Source organism: Colossoma macropomum, unplaced genomic scaffold (genome assembly GCF_904425465.1).
Source record: "Colossoma macropomum unplaced genomic scaffold, Colossoma_macropomum, whole genome shotgun sequence".
NCBI lineage: Eukaryota > Metazoa > Chordata > Actinopteri > Characiformes > Serrasalmidae > Colossoma > Colossoma macropomum.
The window spans coordinates 19,571,268-19,581,690 of NW_023494785.1; the positions used below are offsets into that span (position 1 = coordinate 19,571,268).

The window sequence follows — 10,423 nt, forward strand, 5'->3', positions numbered from 1 at the left end:
CATAAAATGTTTTTGTACTATAGCTTGCTATCCTCATGCTAAATGTTTGGTCTAAATGCATTTTACAAGTTTTTTTTTGTATTTACTAGTCTACCAAATTTACCAGTTCAGCAGAAATGTAAGACAGCAAGTGAGGATTTTCAGTGTAGAAGTGTCAACTAAGTGAACAGGTTTCTTCACATCACAGGTATGATTTAAATTTAACTACTATCAGTGGAAGTTTCAGACACCAATAAATCTGTGAGACCTCAATATTGGCAGAGGAACTGATGTACTGGTCGGGCCCTACTTGATGAGTGATGTCTTTGAAAGAAAGCATACAGACAGTGGCTAAACAGCCCTGAACTAAACTTAATCTCACCTCATTCTGGAGTTCATCATCACTCTTCGTGGAGGCCAGCATCTCAAACAAGGAGGTACAAAGTTCCTCAGCACTGGATGAGCTCATGTTGCCTCCACTCAGATATTTCTCCACCTCTCTTCTGAGGATAGAGCTTTCGGCACTGCTCTGGCTCAAGGCACTCACTGAGCGTACTCCAACCGTCTCTACCCCAGTTCTGCGCCCACCAACATGGTTGTTCAGGAAGCTGTTGAAGTCCAAGCTTAGGCCTTCGCCTTGCTCCTCTTCCCAAGGTAGAGCGTCCTGGGTGTCTAGCACATAAGAGTCAAAGGAAAAGGTAATGTTCCGTCCAAAGCTAGCCCCACGACCCACAGTTTTACAGGAGCTCTGTGTCTGGATGAAAGCCTCCACCTGCGACTCTCCAAGCAGAGCCACCAGTCGGCCCACAGCAGCACAGGATGCCTCAGCAGCTGAAGCTGGGAAAGGACCAAACATCTGCTTAATGGCGCGTGTCTCTTCATGGCCAACCTGGTCTTTGTTGTGGAATGTTTTAAACAAGAAGACCGCAGCACTTTCAATGGTGTCCTGCCCAAACTCTGTGCCAACTGAAAAATTCAGAGAGATGACAGAAAACACAAAGTGATTACTGAGTGGACTCACAAAATGAGAGTATCTCTGTAACACATGTAAGTGGATATCTGAAACAATTAAGGCTCCTTTTTACGTTTCACATGTCCAGTGGGTAAGAAATACTTCAACCAAATCTCAGCTAGACCACACTTTAATAACGGGAAAAGGGGCCGGGTGTCCAATTAAAACAGAAAATGTGAGCAAAAAGAGGGGAGACAAGGATTTAGTCCAATTAAAATGTTCTGAATGCATCGCTCTCTACTGCACACATTGTCTATGAGTAATTGCTCATTTCTGTGCATTTCTGAACATTTTATGTGTAAAATGAGAGAAATGTAGTTTAACCTGGTTAAAACAAACTCTGAATGTATTGTTTGGAAACTGCAAAAAGCATGTACTGTGTAGCGCATAGTGAATGTACAGTCATTTCCCCATGTTCAGAACGTCTGAAACATTTGTCCCAGTTTTTATTTTCTTCCCCATGTAAAAAAGAACAATGTAAAAAAAGCTTCAGAATGGTGCTTGTGATTCAGAATTGCAACTTGGCTTTTATGTAAGCCTATTAACCACACCTACTTCTACATTAACTCTATTTACTGTATTAAAATGCATTTCTAGCATACTCCTGCATGCTTATTTCAGTCATTTTATATATTAAGTGCTTCTGATTAAATTCAGTCAAATTGCCATTAAAAGACTGCAGAGTTCACAAACCAAAATGCACTTAAAAGCATCCCAGGACACTTATAAATAATGCAATATAATGAATATTAACATTAACATTAAAACAGTCTCAATGTTTTATAACACAAAGCATGCTGACTGGCGATAAATCCAACATGTTTCTAGGTTTGTGACATTATTCAAAATTGTTTTAACTTTAACTTATATATCCATAAAGAACATGTCTCACTTCAGTTGTCAGTGGGATCACCATAGCCAGGTGTGTACCTGCTGCAAAACACAGTAATGATGTAGATCACAAACAGATCAGCTTACTGCACTTTCAGAAGTACAATATAACACAGGAACTGCTTAAGCATATAGGGAAATAAATATAAATTCAGAACTAAAGTTTGTGTTGTTTTGTTAATTAAGCTAGTCATTAGGTTAAGGTTGGCTAGTTATCCTTAAGATCACCCCAGAAAGTATTTCTACTTGGGTTGTCTCTGATAAAAGGGGAGTGTCTGTGTTTGGTATCATGTGACCTCATGACCACACCCACCATTACTCAGACTTTGTCAAAAACAACTCTAGAATTGCAGTGTTTGAACATCAGACAGGTCTAGCGCATAGAGAAAAATGTAAAAAGGCACCAGAAGCCAACAAAGCAGCACCACCTTGCTACACACTACTGTGCCTTTTATCAAGGACAGTGCAGCTACTCAGTGACGAGAAACACGGAAGCTTTCTGTCTTTCACAGTCCTCATTCATTTCCACCAAAAATGTGCTACACCTGCTGTGACCAGAGTCTCTCTTGTATTCATGAGAGCTACGATGGGATTAGCAGCAGAGAGGGAGTCCTGCCATGTTTCAATCCCTGCCCTGCTGTTTTCCTCGCACCCCCCACACCAGCCCAGCTCGCTCCCCCTGCCAACAGGATCAGAACAGTAATATGAGCAGTGGGAGAAGACTCAGCATGCAACTCTGTTTGACTAAGGCTGAATTGGGGGATTTGCATCTAATCTAATTATTAGACACATCAGGACAGCTAAATACTACTGTGGTGTGATCCACACCGAGCCATTACAAGTCCGGTCACCTCTGTGACTGATGAGGTTCAAAACGAATGCAGGTTGGTGGCGTGAGGAAAACGACCCCAACCTTATGGTGGTTCAATTACACAAACACAAGTGTTGGCTAATTCAATTTGTTCTTTAATGTGCCGGTATTGGCTGCAAAATGGAGCAGAGCAAATTGATGAAAAGGGAAAACACTTTGAGCACAAAAGGCTGGAAATGTGTTATGACTAAAACAACTTGAACATCTTGCATTCTGAATTAAAATCAAACAGACAGGATTTGTCAAAAACATAACATGCAGGAATGACTTAAATGCTATACCTATTTGTTTTGCTGCTTGCAGAATGTTTTTCAGCTCTTGAGAAGCTGTCTGTTGCTCCTTCTTCTCCTGGTGTTGTGTGAAGAACTGAACAACTTTTGGCCATGTCAGGCCCTCTCTGGCAAACAGTTCCTGCCTCTTCAGACGCTTGGCCTACAAAAGTGAACATTACATACATGCTGAGTTAGACATATTTAGAGATGTTTTGACAAATTCTTTTAAAATGCAAACCATGTAGACCTACATATCAAAATTAAACATTATTATATAGGTACAAGTAAACATCTATAAAATAAATATATCAGTTTAGGTAATAATGGAAGCAAAGTCTGTTGGCACCATGCCATTTTATCAGCTTTGGTTCTTTCTACAACTTGTGTGTTATAGAGCAAGCTTAGAATAAAAATCTTTTTTTTTCTTTTGCCTAAAGCTCAGCTGCTTTAAGGACTTAAATTCAGAGCCGAAAAGGTGATTTAAGCTGATCTGAAGCACAATCTGCCACCTCCTAAAAAGCTAAATAAAAGCAAAGTCAGGAGACAGATTAAGGAGAAACAAGAGGGAGGGACTGAAAAAAAAGAGAGCCTGTCAGGCACGAGCACATGAATAACATAGAGGACTAGGTTAATAGAGGTACATGCCCAAGGACATCACAGTGTAAGAGTCCTCCTCTTGGCAACTGGTTGGTGGACACTTTCTGACACCGGGTTGGCCACAATCTTAACACTTCCATATCCACTGTTTTTTCTGACTGGCATCTGATCATTAACAGTGACTAATACCATTTATTTGATTTCTTTTAAACAAGACAAAAATGTGTTCTGCTAAGGTGAAATTTCGTGATTTGCTTTAGGCTGGCTTCTTTTTGTTTAATATGTAAACTGCCTTCTGTTCATTCATCAGTAGTTCTTTAGCCTCCATTTTGGCTAGATATAAAATATAAGGCTAAAACTTTGGCTCTACAAACCTAACTATTTTGTGTGCCTATTTTCACTTCAAAACCAATACAAAGTTACAAAATTATGCAAATATTTCATGTGTTCACTTACAATGGAAGTGGAAATGTTTTCATATCAATATTTTCATCTCTAATCCAAACGTCTTGAACATACATTCTGAAAACACTCTTGACTACTCCACCAATCATCATAAATATCAATACATAAAGCCTGGGCCACCACACTATAACAAATAGCAGATGTAAAATGAGTAAGGGAGAGTTAGACACCTTTCTCATAAACTAGAAAGACTTGTCCTGAAAATAAGTTGGAGACGGTGTGCCTTGCCTTCAAATCATAAAGCTCGAGTGTGAAGTCCTCCTGCTTGCTGACCGTAGAGAAAGAGCGCAATGCACCGGTGAGCCGAGGAGGAGACATAGCTCTGCCACTTCAGTCGACCATCAGAGGCAGGATCCGCTCATGCAGGAAAAAGTGCCTGTTAGAGAAGAACAGCACTGCTGAATCATAATAGTTATGGGTGCTTCACAGAATAGGATTTGTCTTCGGCCATGAGTTAGCCTACCTCTTGACCAACAACTAAATGAAATTCCCAAGTTACATTCAGGAGTTATTAATTAAAAATTAAAAACATGTAAATATGTTTGCCTAATAAAAATTAATCATAGTGGTACAAAGCTTCTTATGATTAGGTATGAGTGCTGAGATGAAAGACAGAAAAGAGAATGAAAGAAAAAAAAATGTTCCCTTGAGCTTTGATTTACAACTGGCCACGACTTAGCTATGAAGAGATCATTTGATTGGGCAGACGGATTAAAAACTCCAACTCAAACGACCGTTCCCTTTACTTCTCAACACCCAATAACACTCCACATTTAAGCGCCCTTGGTTTTATATTTCATTATACTCTAAAGGAAGCATCTACTGAGTATGCATTGAAATATGGCTTGGCTCTTTCTACTAATGACAGAACATGCAGAGGGTCAACAATCATAAAGCACTGAATGTCTGTGTACACCATTAGCACACGAGTGATGGAAAATTGCAATTAACACAATGGAACAAAATTATTCATTTTAAAGTAAATGTACATTATTCATTATAATGGCAAACTGTCATTTATTCCAGAGAGTTATTGAAATGACTGAGGCAGCATTTAGTAGTTCCCTAAACTAACCAGTCTCCTCATGAAGTTAGAAAGGAGGTATTTCTCAAACTGCCCAGATGTCATGTTTTTCAAACTATATCTAAGGCACAAAACTGACTTGAAAAGATAAATGACAATCCTTTTCATCTTTCTCCTTACTGTTTTATTTTTCTCCTTGTGCATTCTTATCTTTGTGTCCTTGTTATCCATATACAACTTAACATTGTGGGGTTTTGTCTGAACATCAATGCACATACTGCATGCTAGTAACAGACTGTTCTAGTGGACATGCTAAGACAAACAACAAAATCATGTTTGATTTAGCTAGTTAGTTAAAAAACAGCCATCTCACTGAAATAGTGAACAGACATGTATTCCCTGAACGTGAAAAGAGAAGGAATATTAAAGTGAAATGCAGCTAGAGTTTCATATGGAAACCATAGTTTTTTGGAAATCATTAAGTTATCTCAAAAATATGCACAACTGCCAACATCCTCAACATTAATGTCAACAACACTACTCCTAGTGACCCCTTACGGACTATATATATACATACATACACATACATATGTATATATAAAATACGCAAGCTCTGTGGCCATTAAGCCATATTTTAAGCTGCTAATGCCCAGTTTGAGTGTCCATTCATACCTTTTGAAATTTGTAAGCTGACATGAATGGACAATCAAACTCAAAATGTAGCCTCTTTCTACCAGGTATTCTGACAGTGTCCACATACAATTCAGAATTCTTACAATAGGTATAAATTAGTAGCTAAAACCATTATAAAATGTGCAATACTGGTGGCTTAACAGCCCAACTTCATTACTATTTCAATGACTTATATTATGTCTTATTTTCCAGTTTATTCCCTTGACAGGAAAACTAGTCTATATATTTCCAAGTTTTCCAGGACACATGGGAACCCTTATTTATTGTTGAGTGGCAGCCTTATAAATTTGACTAAATATGGACTCAAAGTGTATGACATATGACTGGAATTAATTTTCCACAGTTTGGAATTTGAAAGACGTTATATATTTTACAGCAGCTGTTCTACTCCTAAAATTATTAGTTGTTTGTTACTGCATTGTTACTGCAATATTTACAAACAACTCAAATTAACAAAAAATCTAAAGGATCTTTATGTCACTGCTTACACGAAATGTAAGTTTACACGAAGTGTAAGAGAGACATCTACCCATGTCTCTTTAAGAGGGAGTAAGAGTTGAATGCCATTATCTGGCTAGCAGTGCTTTCCAAAACCGACAAAGTCAATAACAAAGGTTCATAAGACTATATTTTGACTATTACTTCTACTTTTTAATACGTCAGTACACAGTTAATCTAAATTAGTACAGTGGGTGAGTAAAAGAAAGTCTAAAAAAATGTTTTACTCTGAAGTCTATTTGACTTGTGTAGAGAAATTAATTATCAGGCTCTGCCTGGGGACCTACATGTTGACTTATTTTTCTTACAATAAGAGAAACTGGGCCACAATGTAGGTTATAGTTTGGCCTAACATACTTTCACTGATTTAACCTAAAACACAGGAGGTGAAAAAAATAATGGAGGCACTTAAGTAACAAACGCAACTCCAAATGCCACTGAAAAGGTGATTTATATTTGGCTGAACACCAATTAGCAGTATGGGTCACCTATAAAAGAGATCTAACGTCAGCATTTTTACCTGTGAGTTTTAAAAGCAACATGAGACAATAATCAGCTTTTTTAACAGGCAAAATAGTGTCCAAACCACATCACTCACAAAAACTGCAAAAAGAACAGTAATTGAAACAGTAATACATGCAAACAGTAAACAAACCACATCTGTAAAAAGAAATATTAGTTGCAAATCAAAGCTCAACAAGGATAGACTACTTGCTAAATGCCATAAGACTACAGCCACAGAATTATTCAAAAAAATTGAATCTATGCCTCTCATCCAGTCTCAACAAATGCTATATGCTGTCAGCTCCAAAAAGTTGAATTATATGGCACAACTGCAATTTAGAAATGTCTCATATTAAAAGCCAATATACAAATATCAAAATCTAGTGTAATATCTCTTTATATATGGACAATTGAGAACATGTTATCATTATAGCAATGAACTGTCACAATACATTTTCTTGAGAATGTTGCAAAGCTCATCAGAACCACTATGACACACTGGTGACAGCAAGCTTCTTTAATACAGAAATTTAAACTAAGTGAAGCCCATTACCCCATTATTCTATTATGTTGCTTATTTCTTACCAACTGTGTGATTTTTACCCCTTGATTAATACCTTGAATAAAAAAAAAGATTGTACTCAGTTCTTTAGCAGCCTTTTTTTAAAATCAGAATTATTTTTTTGCTGCTGTCTTGACACTTTGCCCACCCTTGCTTCTTCATTTTTCCTACATGTGGATGTGTTTATTTGTGCCTCCATCACAATATAGACATTTAACCAAATGTAATTTTAAACATGACAAATATTGTTGATTATTTGCAAAAATAAATTGTCATATTTGTATCAAGCTTTTTAGCTTTTCTGGCAAAATCCTAACTAGTTATGTTGATATTTTGAGTGCAAGTCAATGTAATTTCTCCTTTCAGCCATATGGAACTCATCCATTATGGATAAATAGTTAAAAGGTTCTTTCAAAAGAAAAGATCCTGAGGCTTGGCCATATACAAGTGAAGCAGCCATGTATTTCAGACTGAGAAAACCAAGCGTAAACCAAAAGATATGGTGCAAACATATACTCTCACTCTCAGTGCTAAACAAGCTCGAGTGGTTTCATAAACACCAGCAATTAATTTAATCAAACACCATTCTAAATATGACAAATAGTGTTGATTATTGACAAAAGTAAAACATTATATCACCAAAACCAAAGCATAACATTATATTGGCAATGAGATTTTAACAGCTGTGTCAGCAATGAGAACACCTTAAAACTCCCTAATAAGAAATGCTCTCAGGATACTTTTGGACATGTAGTGTATCTGAACTGCACCTATATGGGAAGTTCTGGATCACAGAGTACAATGAGATTTCAATGTTTTTTTCCTTAAAGAAATGTAGGCACTTTTTCTTAAAAAACTTGTCCAGTATCCCACTAAACACAGTTAGGCTCTTGCATGACAGCATTCCAAGAAGGACTGGTGCTGTTTTCTAAAGGCATATCATGGCTTCAAAGTAACGAGAGAAGCAAAACCCCGAAGAGACAGCTTCGAAAAACACCAATGTTGATAAACCTGACTAATATCGGCAAATCACTGAACAAGTTTTACTCCTCTCTACGGCAATGTAGTCCAACATCACAGTTAACATCCCAAATAATGAGCTAGCTGTTAGCGTGCAGTCTCTAAGACACCCAACACAAAACCAAACTGTCATTATACGATATCATAATTAACCCATTAGCTTAGTAAACTACTAATATTTGACGTAAATAAAACTACTACGAACTCTGTTACACTTTCGCTTCAGTTCAGAGACTCAGCTGCTAAGCTAACTAAGCTAGTCTGGAGAGCGGTCTCATAGGCAGCGAGAACAGTTAGCTAAACAGCCAGACTGGCTATCTTTACGCTCTTTATTCACGTTAGAGTTTTAGCAACGTAAACAGACTTCGACACTGGAAAGGCTGAAACACAGAGAAACAAAGTTAGCTGGTTAGCTAGCTAAGTTAACTTTAGCTGACTTTGAAGAAATAGTTATGTTACATGGCAACGTGCTTAAATTACGTGTCAGCGTATTTTTGTAACTTCACATGACCTCGTGTCCGTTTTAAATAAAAAGTTAAATAAAGAATAAAAGTGTAAAGGTCCAGTGACCGCTCAGACCTCAGTGTCTCAGCTTTCAGCCGCTCCACTGTACAGCCGGGCTCAGCAGATGTGTCAACTAGCCAACGCTCTGCACGCTCTGTGCCGGCATGACACGCAAGGTTGTGTGGGTATTGTAGTTTATTAATGTGATGAACTGGCTCGCTTCAAATGACCATTCTCGGTTAAAATGACTACAATATCCATACAATGTATAACGCATGCGGAAAAACTCGAGAAACTAGCAAGTCAAAAGTAATCGTTCATGAAAAGCGCTTAGAACAATTCCGAGTAATCAATATGTGATTCTTGAATGCATTATCATTTTGTTTAAAACATAAATATCCCTGTATTTAGATTTCCAACATGTACTAAAATGCGTATATATTGCTCACACGATGTTGTCTGAGTATCAGCAGTTACTGGGAGAGGCGTATCTGCTCATGTGGGTGGGCGTGTTTAAGACTAGTGTTCTGTTTGTTTAACGCACTTTATTAAATATTTATGTTAGAGCGCATTTTTATTTAAGCAGTAAAATTGCAGTATCAGCAAAATGCACCTTTAAGCACAAAGATGAGTGACATCACTTGACATTGGCAACAAACTTAGCTTTTGACCTGTTTTCTCATTAAAAAAGCAATTTTCAGGAACACACAGGAGCTTCAACCAAGGTTTAAATGGGTGCTCCACCCAAAAATCAAAATTCAGGGACTACTAAATCTGTGATTCCTGTTTGCATCCTACAGCGGCGCCGTAGTAGAATCTAGGGCGAAACTTTCTAGTTTCTAAGCTGGCTATAAGGAAGCTAACATGGCTAATGTATTACTAGGAAGCTGAATATTACATCTGTATTTATTTGCCTATATACTGGTGGATACACTAGCAGTCAGGATTTCTTTATTGCCATGTGGAGGGGTGGATGATTCTCAATGGTTGCATTAAGTATTTGCATAATGCATGCTCTGTATTGTATTGAAAGAACCCTAAACATGAAAACACAAAATCATGAATTCTGTCAGAATGAGACTGGAGGATACAATGTTGCTCTACAGAACATTATATAACACAACGAATATTAAACGCTAAATGCTAAATGTTTTAGGCCAGAATGCTTCTAACTCTTTGTACAAAGTGAAAAGCACAGCATACAACACAACATATGACAAAGCACAACAGATAGAGGTTTACGGTCTATGTTACTGTGTATAAAATTACTACACACTACATTATTTTACTGACTTGAATGCAAACAAAATAACAGGATATCAGAACATGCCCTCAACACACCATGAAACGGGCCAGAATTTAGGCAACATTAAAACAGGACATCATAATGTTTAGATAATGACTCTTTCCCTCTGAAGATGTGATGAAATGACTGGAAATAACTAAATCAGAATTTAACGTTTAAATCAAACCAAATCCTTTCTCTGTTCCCAATACATATCTGATCCTTTCTTTCATGCCTAAATGTCAA

General features: G+C 37.4%; 1 protein-coding gene across 2 annotated transcripts in view; it reads right to left on the reverse strand.

Annotated features, from left to right (window-relative positions):
- Positions 1 to 9,039, reverse strand: part of ascc3 (activating signal cointegrator 1 complex subunit 3) — a 134,228-nt gene extending 125,189 nt beyond the window's left edge. Inside the window, exons 1-4 of one of the 2 annotated variants that reach the window (XM_036586338.1) lie at positions 8,968 to 9,039; positions 4,316 to 4,463; positions 3,035 to 3,185; positions 362 to 945 (exon numbers count right to left, since the gene is read on the reverse strand). In XM_036586338.1, coding sequence (XP_036442231.1) covers positions 362 to 945; positions 3,035 to 3,185; positions 4,316 to 4,405 — 825 coding nt within the window. In that variant the 5' untranslated portion in view covers positions 4,406 to 4,463; positions 8,968 to 9,039. Of the gene's footprint in view, positions 1 to 361; positions 946 to 3,034; positions 3,186 to 4,315; positions 4,464 to 8,967 lie in introns of those variants that run through there. The other variant, XM_036586347.1, reaches the window with a different exon arrangement.
- Between the last annotated feature and the right edge of the window lie 1,384 nt (positions 9,040 to 10,423).